Source organism: Barbus barbus, assembly GCF_936440315.1.
Source record: "Barbus barbus genome assembly, chromosome: 21".
NCBI lineage: Eukaryota > Metazoa > Chordata > Actinopteri > Cypriniformes > Cyprinidae > Barbus > Barbus barbus.
In genome coordinates, this window is record NC_136749.1 from 12,414,657 (window position 1) to 12,438,193 (window position 23,537).

The window sequence follows — 23,537 nt, forward strand, 5'->3', positions numbered from 1 at the left end:
CTTGAATCGCTGCCAAGCTCTCCTCCCAGGCGTATGAATTCACGGAGAGGGACCAACGCATCATACTCCCAGATGCTTAATGTGCTTGTGCAGAGGACAAGCTCCACACATATATTCAGAGTTATGCCCCGCAGGATTATTACTGATTTCCCCCAGTGGGCTCACTAGAGCACTGTGTTGTAAATACCCACCACACACCTGAGCTGAGACTTTCATTAGCGCACAGCAGACGTCCTGCAGGACACATGCAAGGTGAGAGGTGAATGGGGATGTTGACTTGAGCAAAATGAAAGAAATGAAAGTAAAAGAAAATTAAACAAAATAGAACAGAGATGGTCAGGAGACACAGAGAGACAAAGACAGCAGGGTTTCCAGTAGATAGATAGATAGATAGATATTTTATGATAGATATAGATAGATATAATTTTGATTAATAATATGCATTGCTAAGGACTTCATTTGGACATCTTTAAAGGCTCAGATTCCAGATTTTCAAACAGTTGTATCTCAGCCAAATATTGTCCTATCCTAACAAATCATACATCAATGGAAAGCGCATTTATTCAGCTTCTCAGATGATGTAGAAATCTCAATTTCGAAAAATTGACCCTTATGACTGGTTTTGTGGTCCATGGTCACATATGCTAATTTGGTGCTCAAGAAACATTTCTTTTTGTAATCAATGTTGAAAACACTGTGCTGCTAAATACTTTTTTTGGAAACTGTTTTTCAGGATTCTTTGATGACTATAAAGTTTAAAAGAGCAGAATTTATTTGACAGATTTTTGTAATATTATTACCTTCAATTTAATGCATCAATTTATTGCATCCTTACTGAATATATAATAAGTATAAAATAAATGAATTAATAAATTATATTATTATATATTATATAAAATTATATATACATAACTGATAATACAAATAAATTATTATTATTATTATTATTTAACACAAATTATGTTTACAGTTTATTTCAGCATAAATGTAAAAAATTAAATAAGCTAATGGGGTAAGAAAAAAATACACTTTTTTTACTGAAAAATAAGACAAAACACTGATTATAAAATGTATATATTTTTACATGCATTAACACAGGCACTTCCAATTGGCACATACTACAAAAAAAAAAAGATATGTCCTAAGCAATAAATTCTCACATCAGTAACCTCATCACCAGAATGACACAATCATGTACCGCTGACAATGCAGCTGTCGGATCTGCTCTACATCTTCTCACTCCGTGTTTGAAGAGAAACAAAGACAATGTGAAACGTCCAATATAAACGGCAACTCTTCATCCCAAAATTGCTCAATGAAAGCTAGTAGCTGAGACCCCATGCAGCAAATGCAGATTTGCACACACACATAGATTAAATATACTGCTCTCCAGGCATCATACCATCTCTTGATGATTACATCAGTGCCTCACTGGCCCTGAGCTGCCCTCTTTCTTAATTACAGGAAGGGATATTAAATCAGGCATGAACCAGGACATCCCTCTGCAATAGTCTCATGCGTGGAGGATGTAATTTACCTTTACTTCCTGTTGGAACACCTACAGTAACACAAAAGCTTGTGGTAACGGAGAGTAATAAACAAACAGGGGTCACAGAAACCAAAATTCGCAGACAAGGGACCAGATTAGAGGGGAAAGAAATCGCTTAACAGCTTCTGTTTAATCCAAACTCTCGGTCCCCAGACGGCCATAACCGAAACAGCACTATTGAAATGAAGTCAACAGCAGTTTATCCCTCACTTACGCTGATTCTGCCTAATGGCTAGAAAAGGTCTTTTGTGGACTGCCTGATCTAGTACTGTAGTTATGAAAAATTCAATCAGGCCTTAATAAACAGCTGGCCCATCAAGAGTTTGTTTGCTTAGTATGCGCGAAAGGCCAGACGGGCAGCTGTGTGGTACTAAGCGGCTGTAATGGCCTTTGGTTTCACATCTGGCATGGCAAAGATCAGCGGTCTCTCTTGCAATATGGCTGACGTGATTACACCAGTACTACTACAAATTAATCACAAACAGATTCCACATATACTCACTTAATCAGCAGAAGATTAAGAGGGCACGGCTGCAGCGCAGAACGAGTGATAAGGCTGGAATTTTAAACAGAGAAATAGTTCTAGTGTACTAGGTGATTGTGTTTGAGGCACATTATATTACTAGAAATTTTTAAAAAATTATAATAACAATAAAATGGTTCATGCAAATGGAATTTTCCTGCATTATTATTTAGTGGCAATGCAACACAGCTACTGAATCTACAGTGTGAAATATACATCAGTCTAGGTTGATTTATCAACAAATGACACTTTGAGTGATTTATTTTTAGTGAAACAAAAACATACAGTGCAGGTACTGAAGTCAGGTTCACAAATAAATGAATCGCGTGAATCAATACCATGCAGATTCTTAAATGAATGACTCTTTGGTGTAGGTTATCTTCAGAGAATCAAATCCATATTGTATGACCAGTACAGTCTTATGGGTTTAATAATCCACAGAAGGAACTTGGCACAACCAAACAAATCCAAAATAATAGCAGACAAAGGAACAGGGGAGAACACAGGCTTTAAATACTGAACAATCAAGGAGAAACAGAAACAGATGTGGAGCTAATTGACTAATAACCATGGAAACAAACTAGGTAGGATGACGGAGACATAGAAAACTAAACTAAAACAGATCAACATGTAACAGAAGTAAAATTCCCAAACATACTTATTTGAATCTGTTCGTTTAGTGAATCAAAATTATACAGATTCTTAAACGTACATCAATCTAGTCAGACTCTCTAACTAATTACTCTTTTGAATAGGTTCTTTTTAGTGAATCAAAACCATTCATTGTGACTAGTGCAGCCAGATTGCCAGACAAAGGACATATTTGAATCTGTTTTTTTGTTTTTTTTTGGTAAATCAAAATTGTACAGATTCTTAAACAAACAACTCTTGTGAGCAGGTTCTTTTTAATGAATCCAAACCATACAGCATTTAAATGACTTCTGAACAAATTAATCTTATTTTTTGTGAATTTAAGACATTAAGAGCTTTACTGAATTAATTTAAGGATTAAACCAGTGTAGATACAAATTGATTCTTCATATGACAACATATATTTTGGCTGTTTTGTCAGTAGTATATTATAAAAATGAATGAATTAAATATTATTTTTTGTTTGTTTGTTTAGCCTTGATCAGATCAAAAGTGTATTTATTATCCAAATTATAGTAAATATTTTTTATCCTCAAAAGTAATAAAAGAATTGTATTAATTATAATCGTATTAATCTAATTTTTAAGAGGAATTACAACCGATATCATAAAAATTACAAAATTGAATTAGTAAAATTTAATGATTCCCAATAATAATAATAATAGTTATTATTATTATTATTAAATATAATTATTTAAAAATAATTAAATTATTTGTTAAATACAATAATGACTTATAAAAATAGTATCTTAACTAATATGTGTTTAAACACAGCCCCTTATTTACTACTACTGTAGAAACCACTGTGACTGTGTTTGACCGCGTCCTTGATCAATATTCATCGATTGCCTGATTAACAACCAATCACTGGCTGTGTTAAAGTAGTACGGATAGGGTAGGCTATTCATAGCAGTGTTGTTCCAGGAACAACAACAGGTATTAGATCCAGAAACATCCTACTTGTGTAAATCAAGCTGTGCGTGTTTGACAGCCTTACCGAAGAATACACAAATCAGTGATTAAATATTAAATGAATTGGTATGACATGTAATTTTAATGCATTCTATTCATATAGAAGTATTCCTAAACACATTTCCAGGCAGATGTGTACAGCATTCAAATTTTAAGACGTAGTTCAGCTGACACACCGAAAAAGTGGCCTATCTGCGATTTGACGTGCTGCTTCATCGCAGCCTAACGCTCTGCCTATCGGCTCCCTCCACCAGCGGGCCGCGGGGCCTGATAAGACGTCACACTCCGAAAGTCTCCTTCAGAAAAAGTCCTGGAGCTCCTTCCTCCTTGTGAGGAAGCTCCAGAACGTTGTCCTTATCACTGCCTACCTCAGCAACCTGCCACCTGAGACCGGAGCCAAAATAGACATTGTTAGCATTCCCAGTGCGTCGCACACCCTAATGCAGGGCAGCGGAGCGCTTTAAAGGACAGCCATCTTTGCACCTTTTACAGCACCTCCAAGAATAATGTTCTACACCAATGATCACTTATTAAAAGCGCCTCCCTCTGCGAAAAAAATCTCACATTAAAATTACCATCAGGTGAGGCCGATTTTGATTAGAAAAAGGGTCATTTGAGGTGAAGAAAAGCGTCCCCCATGCAGTCACCTTGGGTTCTCTCAGGGAGTGATATCATCTCTCTGTAGATTACAGTGGCTCCAGGTACTGAATTCCTAAATAACAGCCTTCTCACCTTACTCCAGTGCCCTGCCTTGTGACAAAAAAGGTCAGAAAAGACCATTATCAGGCCTTTCTTCCCACACTATTATCAGGGAGGATGGGAGAAGGGGGTTTGTGTGAAACAGATGTGACCGTTGACCCCCACCGCCTTTTCCAGCGAGCCCAGACAAAGACTATCATGCTCAGACAGCGGAAGTTGCATCCTGAATATCTTTCTCATTAAATAATCATGTTCGATCAATGTTTTTGACTGAATCTTTCAAATGAACAAATCATTCTCGATTTTTTTTTTGTACTTAAACCATGTTTCTGCATTGAAAGACTGATGTGAATGAGACTCTGAGTGATAAAAATGACTCTGAGATGTGGTGCGGTTGCGCTTCGGGCATCACGAGTTTGAGTCCTGGCTCAAGATCCTTCCTGATCCCACCTCCGTCTCTCTCCCACTTTACTTCCTGTTCTCTCTACAACTGTCCTACCGAAAGGCCAAAAATTAATCTTATGCTTCTTATGTTTACCAAAGCTGCATTTTTTAAACAAAAATACAGTAAAAACTATAATACTGTGAAATATTATTACATTTTAATATCTGTTTTCTATTTCAATATATTTAAAATACATATTTTATGTGGTGGGAAGCAGAATTTCAGCAGCCATTACTTTAGTCTTCAGTGTCACATGATCCTTAAAAAATATTCTAATATGCTGATTTGGTGCTCAAGAAACATTTCTTGTTGTTAATGTTTAGTGCTTATTATTTTTGTGGAAATTTTTGTTAATTTGATCTGAATAGTGCATACCTGCTGTATTAATTTCTCTTTAAAAAAAGTAAAAAGTTTGGGTTCTTCTGACAAAAACAAAAAATGATTCAAGGCTCATGAATATAAATTAGCAGCAACTGATTTTCTGAAAAGCTAGGAAATGTGCATTAGCTATATATCAGAATTACTGCTTGCCATTTAAGTGTTTGTTTGTTCATTTGACTGCAAAATAGTAATTTGCACAGCCAGCTACAATTTTTTTTCTTCGTCTCATATATACCCACAGATGTTGAGCATGAATCACAATTACAGACATCCCATAAAGACCTGTTTGGTGAGAAGATAAAAAGCAACAGCTTTGTGTTTATGCCACCTTTCAATTTGCTTCTGGAAACGCTCATTTGTGAATAAGAGGATTGGGAAGAGATATAAAAATCTGACCTTTTTGTTGAGCTCAAAGTGCCATTTCACAGCCCACACTGATGGCACAGATCCTCAGATAACCATTTACTTTCACTCTGCCTGCTTGGACACATTCCCAGGGATGGCACATCAAAGAAGAGTCTGATTTTGTGATAGCCCACCATCCCATCCCACCAGCACACACACAGATACGGGCAGCAGGACATAATCTATCTGTCTGAATATGTCTTGTGCCAGCGATAACCCTCTTGTGGCAATTCCCATCATCAAGTTCTCGCTTTGAAATATTATCTCATTGTTATTCTGCACTAATGAGATCTTAAGCAGAGAATCAAATTAGTGCTCAGTCATAATCAAAGCGTGCAGTCATTCTTAACAGAACTGAACAGAATCAGAGCACCACCACCCACTTGGAGTCCGTCTGCCAAATCCTGCCAACTCTGACAGCAGTCTGAAGAGGAAAACAGGACAGCTAAGGTCTGTGAGAGCCATACCAATTTCAAACCTCTGCCACTTGGCAAGTACACAGAGGTGTCCTAAATTAAAGACTCCGAACAACAGATGCAAGACCACGTAGCACAAAAGCTTCTTACAGAGGGACCCGAGTTAAATGCTTCACTTGAGAGCACATTTCAGCCTCCAAGCAGCCTGGGCTGTTTTTACACCCACTAAACATCAATGTTCACGGCTAAACAAAGCCGAATCTCTCTTTTGAGCTGAGCAAAAAGCCTACCGAGAAGGGCTGGAGACACGTCTCTTGCACAGTCAACCAGCTCAGAAACCTTACCCTCGCATTCAACCTCCTCGGTTTCATCTGTACTTTGTAACATAGCTTTCTGGTCAAAACTCCAGCATATATTCCTTTGTGTACACTAATGCCCTCAGAATTGTAGCAAATTGCTGTGATATTGGACCGGGCTGAGATACTAAGGTCTGGCCCTCAGAGACATCAGCAGAAACTTTTAGACTGGAACATCATCTTTGACTTTGACTTCCTGAACATGCTCATTTTGTCAAGTATGCCAGTGACATAAAAACCGGCGATGATGGGATCTACAGAGAGATGCCCCCTGCAACTTCAGCCAGTTTCAGTTCTTATACATCATTGACAGTGGCGCGGATGAAATATCTTGACAGGAGGACAGCTCTCACTGGAAAAACAGTAATAATAAGTCTCAGAAGAACCTATGGAGAAATTTATATAGCTTATAATGTTATAAAGTGAAAGACAAAAGCAAAAGTGAATTTGAAAAGGAATACCCACAAGAGAAGAGCCGATAGAAATGAAAAACCACAAGAGATTTGTCTTTAATATCTCAGTTGTCTCTGAAATGAGTGAATGGAGATTATTCATGTATTGCATAAGTTTTCTCCTGAGAAAAAGAGTCTCATGTTTTCTCAAGAGCTTCAACGTCACATTCACAAAGTGTGTCCCAAGATACCAAAGTTTGGCAAAATTTGAGATTTTAATATGAACTTAAATATTTCCCAACAAATTCTCTCAAGGCTAGAAAGAAATGAATCTGAAGCTATAAATTTCAGAAGTTTTACCAATACACTATTCGGCAAAATTCATAGCCATTTTATTTTTTAGCAATTTAGAGGCAAATTTCACGGAACTTGTACGATCTCATTCAATCTGCTTATGTCCCACTCACAGTCAGGTTCAGGGGTGGATCTTAATGCTTAGTTTTTTCTAAAAATAACATGTTTTCATACAAATCAAATCCTATGAATTAAAACAAAATGAGCATTTCATAAAACAGTTATATTTTCTTATGCAAACGGATTGTCGATAATTGTTTGAAATAATTGCTTCATGTTCATTTCTCCTAAATCTGAAATGTTGATACTTAAAAAGAAAAATCCTGAGAACTCAATTAAAGGGATAGTTCACTCAGAAATGAAAATTACCCCATGGTTTACTCACCCTCAAGCTATCCTAGGTGTTTATGACTTTCTTCTTTTAGATGAATACAGTCGGATTTATATTAAAAAATGTCCTGGCTCTTCCAAACTTTATAATGGCAGTGAATGAGGGTCGAGATTTTGAAGCCTAAAAAAGTGCATCTATCCTTAGTAAGAGTACTCCACACGGCTCTGGGGGGTTAATAAAGGCCTTCTGAAGCAAAGTGATGCGTTTGTGTAAGAAAAATATCCATATTTAAAATCCATTCGTTATAACGTTTGGAAGAGCCAAGACATTTTTTTAAATATATCTCAACTGTATTCATCTGTAAGAAGGAAGTCATATACACCTAGGATGGCTTGAGGGTGAGTAAATCATGGGGTAATTTTGAACTATCATTTTAAGGCTCCTAAGCTGTGAAAGAGCAAAGTCTGATCAATAAAAACATCTGGGGAGGCTAAACTTTGGCTTTACCTCCTGAGATCTCATTGCCCTCATCCACAGGTCCAGGTTCTTTCAGTCTTTGAGGTTGAGTGGTGTCTCCATCACTGCTCTGGACTTCTGCTGAAAAGACATGAGGAATTAAAAAGTCCAAAATACTCTACATGTGTATAACTTTAACTAAATATATAATATTTTTAATATCAGTATATGAATATTTTTTTCTTAAACATGCAAGCCCTGTATATTTGTATACACAGGGTTATTATGTAAAACTGATGCTGTTATTTTCAAGGCACTCATTTTTTTTTTATTGTTTTCTTGAAACTCACAGGAGACTACAAATCAAACACATTATTTTCAGTTGCAATCCGTTTCAGCGGGATTGCTTCAAAGAAACAAGGTATTTCGTACCAGTATATTTTCCCTGAAGTGCTCGGCTGTGCAAGATTCCACTCACAGCTATAACCTTGACTGAATACTCCTTTCTGGGATTAAAATCCTTTATTATTGCTTTATTCTCTCCCCTTGCAATTTGCAACTCGGTTGTTTCCCCACCTGTCATCAGACACAAATCAGAGAAATCACAGAGAGGATGGTTAGTATGCACTGTCTCGTATGCCTATTTCTACTCAGAAACCTATCAAAGCCTGTTCTTTATTGTCTGACTGCCAATGCCAAGCATTTCTTTAGATGCAATGTCAGAAGGGAATAATGCTCTTAGTGATAATGCTACTGTTGAATAAAGTCATGAAAAATAATAAATAAATAAATCACTTCATATCTATACACAGTCAAAACCTTTTGAACAGTAAGACTTTTATTGTTTTTTAAAGAATACTCTTCTGCTCACCAAGCCTGCATTTATTTGATCCAAAATACAGCAAAAGGAGTAAAATTGTGTAAAACTATTTAAAATAACTGCTTTCTATTCGAGTATATTTTAAAATGTAATTTATTTCTGTGATTAAAGCAAAATTTTTGGAGGGGGGGGGGTTTGTAGAAATTAATACTTTTATTAAGCAAGGATGCTTTAAATTTATCAAAAGTGAATGTCTATTTAATAAGATTTCTATTGCAGATAAAGGCTGTTTTTCTCAATTTTCTATTCATCCACAAAACCTGAAAAAATTATACTCAGCTCTTTTCAACAATAATAATAATAAAGGTTTTTTTGAGCACCAAATCAGAATATTAGAATGATTTCTGAAGAATTATATGACTGGAGTGCTGATGCTAAAAATTCTGTTTTGAAATTACAGGAATAAATTACATTTTAAAATATATTAAAATAGAAAACAGTTATTTTAAGTCATAAAAATATTTCAAAATTGTACTGTTTTTGCTGTACTTTGGATCAAAAAAATGCAGACTTGGTGAGAAGAAGAGACTTCTTTAAAAAACATGAAAAATCTTACTGTTCAAAAACTCTTGACTGGTAGTGTAGAGCTCATTTGAAAAGCAACATTTGAAATGGAATTTAGGAATAAATTCAAATGTAAATAAAATAGCTGAAAGTTCATTGGTTGCTCTCATGTGTCAACTGTTTAATGACATATTTTTAACGTTATATATGAATAAAGACAGGTACTTTGCAAAATGATAGTGAAAAGCACTTTTGAATATCTATAACAATGTCATTTAAATGATTCAATTATCAATTAATTAATTATTATAACCACAATTTTAATATAAATTATGTACAAATATATTTATTTCACAATTTGAAAAAAAAAGTATTCATTTAATGTTTTATCTTTTAATTAAAATATTGATATTACATTCTTTTTAAGTGGCAGTCAAAGTCCTCCGTGTGTTACTAGGCCAAATCTTCAACCTACCAACCTTCAACAATTTCGATTATTCATACAAAGTTGATGTTTCAGCATTAATTCTGCAAAGGAAAGAAAGAGACAGTTCTCTCTGTGAACTTCCTTTAAAAGAATTTGTTCTGAGAATTTGCTTGGTGAAAAGTCTTGTCTGGTTAACAAAGTTGTCGATAGATAGACTTTCCATTAATGATTTTAAAAACACTGACACTTCTTGATGAATTAATAATAATAAGCATATTCATGATTACAGAATAGACAGACACAGACTAACAGACATAAAAATGGGCATCCCAAAATCTGTCCCTCAGACATCTAAAAGACCAGACTTCCAAACTGATCCAAGTTCTCTAATGCAAAAGCAAACACATAATGTCCAAAACAGCCTAATAAGCAATCTGTCCAAAGTAGCTTTGCTCTGAGCCAGAGGAGGAATGTCAGAGGCACTGGTCTGACAAGTTGTGATGCCAAGTTATCATCCAAATACAATCTGTGGGTGGATGCTTTATGGCCGTTGCACAGCAAACAACTTCGTGAAGTTTGTTTGCAGAATTGACAGTGACAAATAGTCTGTTCTAAAAAGGTCTTGGCCACAAACTCATCTCTCTTGCTTCATGACATCCCTGTCTGGTGACAAAGTCTGGGATTATGACTTCAAAAAAATGTTTGCTTTTGCTAATTTTGGAGCAGGAATGACAATTTGGTGAAGGATACTCCACCCAAAAATTCTCTCATCATTTGCTTACTCTCATGCTGACTCAGATGTATATGATTTTCTTTTGTCAAATGAACACAGACAGAGAATTTTAGGAAAATAGTCAATCTCCGTGAGCCCATATACTGCGATTGAGTGAAAACCTCAAAGTTGATGCTTCAAAAACCACACAAAACGAACATGACTGTAATCCATATGACCCCAGGTGATGAATCATTGTTTTCTGAAGCAAAATGATAGGTGTGAGAGAGAAAATCACTCATATTTTTGACTTTTTAAACCACTTTTTAAAAAGTGAATCAATGTCTGATAAAAAAGCAAATCAATCATTTAGCTTCAGAAGACATTGGTTCATCAAACTGGTGTTGTGTGGATTACCGTTGTGTTTGTTTTGTGTGGTTTTTGAAGCATCAGCTTTGAGGGTTCCACAGAAGAAAGTTATATATACCTGGAACAGCATAAGGGAGTAAATTATGAGAGAACCTTCATTTTTTGCATGGAGTATCCCTTTAAAGATCTGGCCTTTAAAAATAAAATAAAAGAGACCAAAAAAGCATAGTGATGAACTAAAAAGTGCAGGCAAAATTTATTGCGTTTGAATCAGTCATGCCTGAACAGGGGCATACTCATATCACAGTCCCTCAATGTGATGAAGAAGCCTGCCCATGCAATTCAGATCCCTGACCAATGATCCTGATTAAAATCCTCGTGGCTTGCCGAGAGATCAATTGAAGGGGAGTGGAAGTTGCTTATTCAGCAGCAGTGGGAGCATGATTGGGGTTAGACTCAGAGCAGGGGAAGTCAGAACTGGAGAACCACAGTTTGCTGATGACTTTGCACATCACGCTTCATAGAAAAGTAAAAGAAGATTGCTGCAGACAGCAAACTGTCACCAGTTCTCACGACAACATCAAAGCACTCCAATTCTCATTTGTTTAAACAAGACCAAAGGACAGAATTGCTTTGTTGCATACGAATATCTCCCTTCCCTCTTTGATTTTAAAAAGAGCGGAGCAAAGGGCTTTTTAGGGAAAAATAGTCTATAGTTACATCTAAAAATAGATGCCAAATCAATTTGTGCTTAATCCCAATGCAAAATTTGATAACTTGCTCTGTTTTCATATTTGACCACATCTATTACTAAAACGGAAAAACTTGCGTGTTTATTTTGTTTGTGCTCAAGGGGAAAACATGTAACTTCTAAAGCAAGGAAAGTACCGTAGATGCCATGAGCCAGAATATACCTTTTCAAGAGTGATTAAGCACCTTGAAAAATGTCTCTCTCCTACCCTTCAACATCTCACATCTCTCTCTCTCTCATTTTCTTGTGGCTAAGGGCACTTTGTGTGAGTCTGAATGTGGTTTTGTGTGATATCATCTCACTAGGGTGCACATCAGTCTTTCCTGCACAAGAACAGCACAAGCTGAGATGTCCGATTGTTGAAAAATTACTCTTATGAATGGTTCTTTTGAAGAGTCAATCAAAAATATTCACGAAACGGCCTCATTAGTTAGCTCTTTGAAACAGACTCACTCAGTAAGCGAATAACTTAAAGATGTTACTTTTTTTGTTGCACTTTCATTGTGCTGTTAGCTATTTGAAAATGAACCGGGAACCGCTATGTACGATATATACACACACTTTTAGTTTGTAAAACTATTCTATTTTCAGACTGGTTGTTAATGGCAATATGTCAATAAAAATGCATTTTCTGCATTTTCTGTGTTTGTTGTATAAATGAATACAAATAATTAAACAAAATTAAATTAAGCAATTACTGGCTAGTTTAACATTGTCAGTTTTGTTTGGGAAGCATAATTAACACAGCATTTTCTTCAAACAAGCAAAAAATATTCTTAAGACCACAAAGTGATATTTATATGAAGCAAATACAATTGTTTACTAGAATTACAGCATCAAGTTGGAACAAATTAACAGCTAAATCACCCACCTAAGTTCATATAACTTATATTCAGTCGCAGTCCATGAGGGAATTTTTCAGAGAGGACGATATGTAAATTAATATTGATCAAACCTATAAAGACTGCAGCAGGTTTAAAGGCGCAGTAATTAATGACACAATATAATCTTTCCGATCAATAACACAACAATTGTCAATATAGTAAATCAATGGAACAAATGCAGACTATAATCATTATAAACATTTACACATGCATATCTACATAATTAATGTTTAGAGAAACTCCATCCTCCATTCCTTCATTCTAGTACATCTATATATGGCCTGCTCCGCTTATATTGAGATCCTTCATTAATTTAATCAATACTTATGTTAAATTTGATTTGTTTCTCTTTACCTGTTATCCTTAGGTTTGAAGATGCAGTGAGATGATACTGAAAGCTAGTTAGGTTGAACCTCTGACAGTTATTAGTTATGTATAGCAGTTTTTGGTTCCATTTTGGATGGAAGCAAACCATGTTGCATCATTTGAATATTCTTTCTCTTGGATTGCAATTTGCAACTAGATGGATGTACTGTTACATCCTCTAAAGTCAAAAATCTGGGTGTTATATATATTAGACAGCAACTTGTCCTTTGAAAATAATATTTTCAACCCACTCCCTAAGGTCGCAAAACTCTGGACTTTTGGTAGTACCAGGAAAGCAAAGTCCACTAAAGGAGGTAGAGCTTTTTCACATTTGGCTCCCAAACTCTGGAATAGCCTTCCTGATAACGTTCGGGGTTCAGACACACTCTATCTGTTTAAATCTAGATTAAAGATACATCTCTTTAGCCAAGCATTCACATAATGCATCTTATAATCTTGTACTGCAGTTATATCTGATCAAATGTACATTATTATTATTCTTTAGCTTGGGTTGAACAAATAATTTTTGCTTAGATGGAACAGCAGCTACGCTAATTATGTCTTTATTTGTTTCTCTGTTTCTGCCATGGGATTAACATCCCTTAAATGATCTGAGATGACCGAACACCTGAGAAAAGATAATGCCAACCCCTCAGAGGACCTCAGAGGATGCCAACGCTCAGACAACATACAGAATTACCAAATTTTGCCATAAGTTAAATATAAGGTTCTGCAATATATAAATCGAGAGAGCTGCTTTGCAACGATTTGTATCGTAAAAAGCGCTATACAAATCAACTTGAACTGAAACTTGAACTGAACTTTCTTATCTTCCATTTTAGCAATGAGAGGTGATTTTATGCTGTCAGCCTCTTCGAACATTGGTGCAGTAATTATAAAGTTACCTGCAGTTAGCATAGTTACCATAGTTACCATATAAAAGAAAAATATTTTAAGATATTTCAATTTGACATTAATGCATTTGCACTGCAAATCAGTGCATAAACTTTGTCAGCATCATATTAATTTTGAATACATTTTCTGGAATTTTTCTACTAAAACAGTCATTTGTTGTCATATGTTTCATTTTAGGAGCTTTGCCATTTTCGGTTTGCAGCCCTTTCTAAGGACGCCAATGTTGTTGTGAGATTGGACATTTACAAGCAGCTGAATCAGACAGTAACTGCCATCTGACCTCCTTGATTCTGACCAGGTACCACAGCCAGACATTCTTCACCTCAATCACAAAAGAGTCGCATTGACCCGCTCTGATGCAAACTATCACCTGTCCTCATCCAACCCTGTTCCATCACTTTAATACCTCAATTCTGGCCAATAGAGAGAATTATCATGCCCATTAATGCCACTTTGCACATAAGAACACAGCAAATGAGCTGCTATAATTGAAACGAGTGCTTTCCCCATCTGTTGGGAATGTCTCAACTGGCTGATGAATATATATTCTATGGACCCAGACCTAAAACACACAGAGCTCGGGAATGTGCTCTAAGAAACAACGAGTTTGGACATGGCTTATTGTTGCCCCAGAAAAAGGGGTTGTGACTGTTTAACAAAGGGGGGAGTTTACAGAACTGATGGCTAGTGCACCTGGTTTACATAAAACCTGAGAGTGACCTTGGCTGTTTATGTCTTATCAGGAGCCGTATCAAAGCTTCAGACAAGGACTATTGTCAAATATGTAAAGAAACAAAGAGTCCTTCAGATCTGGCAAGGTTAACAAATACACCTGTCGAAGCTCACAGAGGGAAGTGAAGAAAATCTGAATGCATTTAAAGACAAAAGTAAAGCTGAAAAGGACTAAAACAGATACTGTATTTCATTAATAACAGATTTAACAGAAAGCAAACCTGTTTGCATACAATATAGTATCACTACATTTATTAATATTGACTGACCACATAAACAATAAATAAATAAATAAAAACGCTGTTTTACTGTCATTGCTTCTTACCTGCTTCACTATTATATATAAATTTGTAGCCATCATATTCTCCTTTTGGTTCCTTCCATGAGACAAGTAGCTTGCCTGCACTCAGAACTTTAAATCGAAGTCTTCTTGGAGCTGGAACTGCAAGGAAAGAAAGGAATTATAAACTGAAAATGTGCAAATGATGACAAAATCTTTCAAATATTTTTCAGAAGAGAGTTTAAATTGTACTTGGATAAAAATCTAAGGAAAGGTACGTTTTAAGTCATATTCTCGCTCTTTTGTTTATAGCCATGTCCAATTTAAGGTTATAATAATCTGTAAGATGTTTAATATTAGGAAATGTAAGGTGATTTAACTATTATTATTTAATTGTCCATCCGACATAATGCACATAAAATAATGAACAGAGAGTTACAGTCTCATTAAAAATGACAAGACGGTAATTGAGAAGAGAATGTGACTTTTAAAGGTCAGAGAAGTAGCTTTCTGCTATTTTCTAAAGCATCCTAAATACCAGTGAGGTTGAAGAGAAAGACAAGTCTTAAAAAGTTCAACAAAGCATATTACTTCAGTTTATGAGTGTCTACAGCCATAAACAACTGATTAGAGGTCATCTTTCATCATTTAATCTTAAACATTTTTTTCAACTGAAGTAAATAAACCCCTCTGACCCATAATCAGTTGTTGTGTGTTAGATCTATGAGAAATCACCCAAACATCACACATCCCACATGTAGGGTAATAAAACATTGATTAATCAATGTTTCTCTGTTCTTATGTTGTTCGCATGCCGTAGTTCTGCTCAGAGAAAGAAACCGAGGTACTACATACTGTAAAGTATATATGAAGAAACCATGTTGGCACAAACAGAAAAGGAAAATATGCACAAATAAAACCCAGAGGTCAATACTACTGGAAACAGGGCGTTTAGGAGACAGAGATAAGACATAATACTGATCTGGGTGCACCAACCTGAGGAACGGAACACTGCTGGGTTTCCTGTGGGGTGAACATCTCGCTTCTCATAGACACTCACACCACACTCTGTCCAATATGTGTCTTTGGGGAACTACGATTCAGTTCCATCAACCAATGTATATAGAAACACATTTCTGTGCTTCGAAAGTGGAATCTACCCAGCAGGTAACAAGGTAGCAAGTGAAAGGGCTGAAAGATTAGCCTAAATGAAGCTGCTCTCAATTTAATAGTGGTTATTGATAAACTTATATTTTCCATATATATATATATAGTTGAGTACATCCAGAAATTACATAAAATTACATGTTTTTGCAAATAAATTATATTATTTACTTGCCTTTACATCATGCTATAGAAATGGTCCAACATTTATTTATTAGTTTGTTTTGCACAGCAGCTAAAATGACTCAACACTAATATTAATTATTAAATGTATGAAATGTATGTGCATTACCATTCAAAAGGTTGGAGTTTGTACATTTTTTTTAAGTAATACTTTTTATTCAGCAAGGATGCATTAAAATAAATTAATGCTGTTCTTTTGAACTTTACATTTATCAAATAATTTTGAAAAAAAGCATCAAAATCAAAAATTACACAGAAATTAGCACCATTTTCAACAATGATGATACTACAAAATATTTATTGAGCATCAAATCAGCATATTAGAATGATTTCTGAAGAAATATGTGATGGCTGAAACTGGAGTAATGCCAAAAGAAAATATTTTTTTGTGATCACAGGAGTAAATTAAACTTCAGGATTAATAAAACAGAAAAGAGTTAGTTAAAAATGTACTAATTTTCACAATATGTTTTTACTGTATTTTTAATCAAATAAATGCAAAAAACTTACCGACCCCAACTTTTTGAATGGTTGTGTATGAATCACTTATTACAAATATAATTAAGAGTTTCTTTCTACAATGAACTGCATATTAGTTATGTCTAAAATAATATTTTTTCTATGATTTTAATTAAGCTATTGAATAAAGTAAAGAGAATAATCTAAACAGAGTCAAAGTTAACTTGTCTATATAAAATAACACTTAAGAAACCTAACTTATCTAATAATTATTATATCTAATACTTCACAAAAATATACAGTATATGTGCCTCTATAGCTTTGAAAAAAATTATGGAACACCAAACTGTACTCTATTCATAGAAAGTGTCAGTGAAAATCCTTAGTCATTCATGTGAGTAGGATGAAATGAGTACTGATATAGATGCAGCCATCCAGAGAATTTGGAACATTTTTCACAACAGATCATCTGCGTATAAAGTAACCACCCTGCTAGTACGAATTTAGAGGGGAAAAGCGTGTTGTTGTGCCAGCTCAGTACTGCACACCATGACAGAAATGAAAAATGTATGCGAAACACAACTCAGAAAGTAATTCCAACAATGTTGAAATGCTAAAACTCTGCTCACGAGCCATGAATAATGAAGAGGAACATAATACATTCATCGGTATGAAAAAACAACAGCTTTCTGGAAGCAGTACCATGACAGTTTCATAGAATATTTCTTGGAAAACTGTCTTAGCACACCCAGGTATCCACGTCTCCTGGCTCTTGGTGATTAAAGGTTTTGTGCCAAATAGACTCCTGTAGAGATTGAGGGGGAGGTAAGGAACAACGGCCATGGTGGTTTAAGGGTGACAAGTGCTGACTTGTAACTTGAAACGAGAGAAATACGAGCAGGAGGTCCCATATCTGTCTGTATGTTAGAAACGCGTACCCACAAATCCGCAGGCCTTTGATGTGGTTATCTTTCATCCTTTTGGAGACACTCACAGAGTTCTTACTCAAAAATCCACTGCATCCTTTTATCATCGTGCTTCCAATTACTCACCTGTCAGAGGGCTCCGCACTTGTTATGAACGTTTATTTTCTACAAACTCAAAAATCGCTGCTGAGGGAATTAAAATATTAATGCCTACTTAGCAGGAGCAGTCAGAAACATTCTGCACTTTACGATCATTTAAGTCTGTTGGATGTGATGTAAATTTACACAGATCTGAGAAGCAAGAATTATGCAGGACCAAATGAAAATCCGGAATCCTACATTTCTCATCTCACCAATGTGTAAAAACACATTATCTAGACTAATTGCTTAGTTAAAGGTTTTGTAATGAGATGTACTGCCTGTGTAGATCCAAACAACAATTACGTTAAAACTGTGAATGTGAATTATTTTGTGCGTTTGACTGTTTTGAGAGTTTTAACAAGATTTCAGACAGATCGTTTAAGGTTGAGCTTCAGTGCTTTTGTTTCATTTTTCCACAACTTCATCACGCACACAATACAGCCCCTTCCAAAATGCTTTCATAATGTCTCATCATACTGCTTTGTATCACTGAATGCTTCTGCCCATTCAGTCTCAGCAGGGCATTGTCAGCATATGCAATCATTTTTGCTCCAACGCATCAAGTACCCACAAACATATTTTCTATAGGAATATGGCAGGTTCAAAAGCTAAGTTAAGTTCAAATGACAGCATTTGTGGCATAGTTTTAATTACAACAAATAGTAATTTCAACTCATCCTTTGTCTTTAAAAAATGCAAAAACTGATGTAATGGCAAGGCACTTGGGGCCAATTTTTGGAGGATATAAAAGCAGAAATTTGAAGCATATAATTTTTTGCTTGCTTTGCGCATTTTCAAATTGAAATGTCCTAAATGTGCACTAAAAGCCACATCCAGTTTTCTCCAGAACAGATGAACATTAAAGTGGTCATTTTATGTATCACAGAAGTTCGGAAAAATGAAATATCAGTGGCACTAAAAGGTTAATGCTCTATCACTTTTGAAAATAATATACCACTTACATGAAACCCTACACTAAACCCAACCAATATCAAACATGAGATAAAACAAATTTGCTGAAGCAACCATGCCATTTTAGCTTGCTTATACAAGTCTTTCAGCTCTTTATTAAAGGGATAGTTCACCCAAAAATGAAAATTCTTAGTTCCAAAGTAGTAGTTCCAAACCTGTATGAATGTCTTTGTTCTGCTGAACACAAAGGAAGATATTCTGAAGAATGCGGGCAACAGAGCAGTTCTGGAGCACCATTGACTTCCATAGTATTTTTTTTTTACTACTATGGAAGTCAATGGTGCCCCAAAACAGCCTGGTTACAAACTTTCTTCAAAATATCTTCCTTTGTGTTCGGCATAACAAAGAAATTCAAACAGGTTTGGAACTACTTGAGGGTGAGTAAATAATGACAGAATTTTCATTTTTGGGTGAACTATCCTTTTTTAAGCGCTGTACTTTGCAGCGGGTGAGCTACAGAGCAAGTTTACTATATCCAAAAAGCCATACATATGAAGCTAGTTATGAGATTCAAATCATATTTAAACCTACTTCAAAAAACTACCCCAACCTACTCAGACAGAATGTGCTTTATTTTAAGGTCCAATTATCACCATTAACAAACCATTAACTACGAATCTTGCCTAAATAAACTCCTAATTTCCTGCTTATTAATAGCTAGTAATTAAGTTTAGGTATTGGGTTAGATTAGGGATGTAGATTATGGTCATGCAGAATATGTTTTATAAGTACTAATAAAAAGCCAATATGATAATAATAGGAATGCTAATAAGCAACTAGTTAATAGTGAGAATTGGTCCCTATACTAAAGTGTTACCGTGTATTTTAACGTTTATCTATTGGCCCCATTCACTTCCATTGTAAGTGCCTCATTACAACCCAGATTTTTGCTTGTTTAAATGCAGCAACAAGACAAAAGTTAATTTCCGTGGTAATCAACATTATGCCGCAAGTGCTGTCGATTCATCTTAACTTGTATTAAACCCAGAATATTCCTTTAGCTAAAAGTCTTTGGTTTGTTTATTCTCATTCAGCTGCAGCACTGAGCAGTTTAAAATTACACCAACAGCTTTCAGTGATTTGTGGGATGAAAAGAACCTGTCTAGACGGCATAAATTTAAAGACTACACATGCCCATCACACAAGTACTCGTCTGGGAAGAAGAGTGAAGGCAAAAAATTCAAAGAGTATTTCAAACTTTATCTTCAGAAAAGAACCTCCCACTCCAGATGATGATCTAGGCTCCACCTTTCACTCCAGGGCCTGAGAGGAATGTGAAACTCCTTCCAAGCAGAGCAACCAATTAAGCCTTTAAGATGCCTTGAGGGATATTATCATTGTGGTCCCCTGTGATGTTAGACTAAATGCTTTTCCACATCTCTATCCCATCTAAAATCCTCAAGACTCACTTTAGCTCTTTTTACTTTCTTACTGAGAGACATTATACTAAAATGAGTCCTCTTAGGAGATGTGAAGGTGCATTAAGGGTCAATTTCAAATGTAACCCGGCCATTGTGACTAAATTATGCATTCAATGATTAGGACAACATTTCATATTTTAGACAGCCACACAAAAGCCAATAAACCAGAGCAAATACCAATTCAGAACCATGAAGACAGCAATTACCTTGAGCCGAAACAGGGGTGAAAAACTGAATCAGTGCCAGCGAGATAAGCGGACACCACAGCTTAATCCTCGATCCCGACACCCGCATCCTTATAGCCATGTGAGTGATGCTTGCCCTGCACCTACGGAGGGAGAGAAGCAGCGAGTGAGTGGAGGAATTCACTGAAGCTGTGTAGCCTCAGGGGGATTTCAGAAACACATAGAGGGAGGAGGGAAAGTCTCTGCGGGTCAAGAACAGTAAAGACTTTGTTGAGTTTTGATGGACAGCCAGTGAGAAGTGCTTCCTGAGGACCATTGTTGTTCCTGAGAACAAGCAGGCCACTACGGCTCCTGTCATTCATGTCGGATAAGAAGGCTGACGTGTGTTTAGAGAGGAAGCCGTCCGGGCTTGTTCAAGACAAGCCCCACTTAACTTTAAGAGTGGTCTAAATTAGGGTCAAGAGATTATGCTGGTTAGCTGCAGACTATGTAGTTCAATAAGTCAGTATTCCTTAGCTGTTGTGACACATTGCTTCTTCTCTCCCTCTCCCTCTCTATATATTGTTGTTGTTTGTCATGATATGCCTTTTTAAATGGAATATTGTTTAAATTAAAGCTTGTTTGGATGGCATGGTTGTCCATCAACATTTCACTATTAATTTATCCCAAAGCATGCTTTTTATTCTGTAAAATGGGATAAAAAGCATGCTATCAAGGCTCCAAGCATTTCGTTTCACTCAAAAATAGAAGAGATGCCTTTTTTTAACAAGCCCACAATGCATGGTTAAATTCACTTGCTTGTCTGTCGTTGTCCCTCTCTCTCTCTCTCTCTCTCTCTCTCTCTCTCTCTCCGTTTCACCTGCTACTGAATGATGAATCCTGAAATAAACATCAAGCGCTCACCTTGGCGTCATTTCTATTCTCAACAGGACTGTAAAGATGAAACGCGCTCAAGTTAAAAATAGATGTAGGATACATCAAGTAAATTCTTTGAGCATTGGTGGTGTCTGGGACATCCCTATGATTCTCTCTCTCTCTCTCTCTCTCTCTCTCAGTTAGAGAGAATATTATACTACCAATAATAATAATAATAGAAAGCCTACTTATTTATACAAACTATAATAAAATAGTTTCTAAGAACATTTGAACGTTATGTAACGTTATTGAACGTTAAAAATATATTTACGTCAGTTGGGGAAATATTTTACGAGTAAAAAAATATATAGGCTATATATAAAAATGTGTGTTATATATGTAATTAAACGCACTTTTAAGTTTATTGTGTAAGAAATAAATTTAACAAAAAAGGTTTTCCAAAATTATACATTAACTGAAATAAATTCAAGAAAATGCATAACAATACAAAGAAAAGTGGCTAAACAGTCAAAAATATATCGCATATATCTTGAATAATTCTCACAGTGTTGCTTTAACAAACGTTATATCAGATAATGAGTAGAGAATGTAGCCTAACAGATGAAATCCGACAGCTTTCTTACCTTTCACACCATTCGCTTCAATGAAATCCGCTTGATCTAAATGTGATCCAAATTGTCTTGTGATGGTCAGACTTCACTAGTAGCGTATCTTCCCGCAGCGTTAGTCGGATGGCTCACAGCGCTCTCCTTGTGTGTGTTTCGTCTGTCTTTATTCGCCCATTCCCTCAGCTCTTCAGCTCTGCACCTCATTTCATCCTTTAGTCTCGAGTCCGGGAGAAAAAAACGTTCATGCGACCAATTGCAGCCACTGGACAGACGACGAATGATCTCACGACAATCAAGAGCCCTTCTCAAATACTTGATCCTGCCTACATGTAGGCTGTTCATCGCGGGGAAGAAAAGCCATTATTATTACATTTCAGTGCAACTGTAATGAACAATCATAACGTGTTCATCAGTGTGCGCTTGAAATTTGAAAAGAATTGTTGTCAGTAATATCTGTCACAGTTAAACGTGAATTATCTTAAGAACTTTTTAAACAAAACTTGTGTAATTTCACAATTTTTTTCTGAAACAGTTGAATCATAGCTTATATGTAATTTAAGTGCAAAATAATACATACTCTTTTAAAACTTTTTGTTAGGGTTTTCAAATCTTAATTTGGAGAGTCAGAACCCTAGAATAGCCTACTTTATAATTGCACATTGGGTTCCGCTAACCTCTCAGTTTCAGTGTAAAAATCCTCAATATCTCAATGCACTTCCATTCTCTTTGGAAGTATACTTGTATTTTAGCTTGATCATCGTATTGTATTTCTTTGTGTTCTGTTCTCTCCTAGCACTGAGAAGAACTTTTGATCCTTTCAATAACACCTGCACCTTCTTATATCAGTTCAAGTTGAGCAGGGAACAAAGCTATCTGAATGTACACAAGACGTGTTTAAAGGAGATGTGAAAGATATGTGAGATTGTGCGTGAGATGTTTCTTACTGTGTGCAGGTTGCTGATTGGACAGAATCCAGAGTGCAATGTTATTTTGGAAGTTCTCTGCATGACCCAACACTTGTAGAAATCTACCAAATTCACACTTCTCACCAAGGAGTTGCCTACTAAACAGGTGTTCTCTTGCCCAAGGTTTGCCAGAATTATAAAAACCTAAAATGTGTGTAACCACATTCTTGTAATCCACATTCTGCTATAGGGATGAAAGAATATTTGACTGTTGTTATTCATTATTTGATTGCCATGGGCCATCACACTGGCAGCAGTTCCCATGAGACCCAGATTTGCAGTCTGAATGAACCATTTCATTTGCATGACTCATCTGATGAGTAAATATATTACAGAGATGATCAAGGGTTCATAACACCCCACCATATGATAATTCACCATGTTTTTGAAGGTTAGAAGAGTATGCAAATGTTTATGTTCACATTGTTGATTTCAGTGCAAACAAATATGACTGCCAAATATCGATTTACAACATGTGAATATGGTTGAAAAGTGCATGAAGTGTTTTAAACTACTCTGAATCTCTCCTTAAGACAAGTCTTGTACTCTCGCTTACTGCCGAGCATTAAAGTGCAGGAAAGTGTACAGCACTTTATCGTATTCTTCAAAAGAAGGAGGACATTTTGATTTAGAAAAGAATCTTATAGACTTTCAAAAACTTCTTCACAGAATAAATGGCTCATTGAAAGCAGCCCAGCTTGCAGCGTATACAGCATTTATCAACTTCAATGTACAGTCATCGCGGGACTGGAACGGTGACACCTGGATGCTGAGATGCAGTGGCTGTAAGCTCTTTAACTCTGAATGGCTTATTCCCAAATGACAAGGCCGAGTGTAATGAGGCATTGTGGGCTAATCAGCGGGTTCATTCAGCAGGCTCCAAAGGA

The 23,537-nt window shown here is 35.9% G+C and overlaps 1 protein-coding gene across 3 annotated transcripts in view; it reads right to left on the minus strand.

Moving 5' to 3' along the window:
* The window catches only part of col14a1a (collagen, type XIV, alpha 1a), a 121,910-nt gene extending 99,946 nt beyond the window's left edge, over positions 1 to 21,964 (minus strand). Inside the window, exons 1-5 of one of the 3 annotated variants that reach the window (XM_079445624.1) lie at positions 21,701 to 21,964; positions 20,223 to 20,344; positions 14,796 to 14,912; positions 8,363 to 8,506; positions 7,982 to 8,068 (exon numbers count right to left, since the gene is read on the minus strand). In XM_079445624.1, coding sequence (XP_079301750.1) covers positions 7,982 to 8,068; positions 8,363 to 8,506; positions 14,796 to 14,912; positions 20,223 to 20,322 — 448 coding nt within the window. In that variant the 5' untranslated portion in view covers positions 20,323 to 20,344; positions 21,701 to 21,964. Of the gene's footprint in view, positions 1 to 7,981; positions 8,072 to 8,362; positions 8,507 to 14,795; positions 14,913 to 20,222; positions 20,345 to 21,700 lie in introns of all 3 variants that reach the window. The other 2 variants (XM_079445623.1, XM_079445622.1) reach the window with 2 other exon arrangements.
* Between the last annotated feature and the right edge of the window lie 1,573 nt (positions 21,965 to 23,537).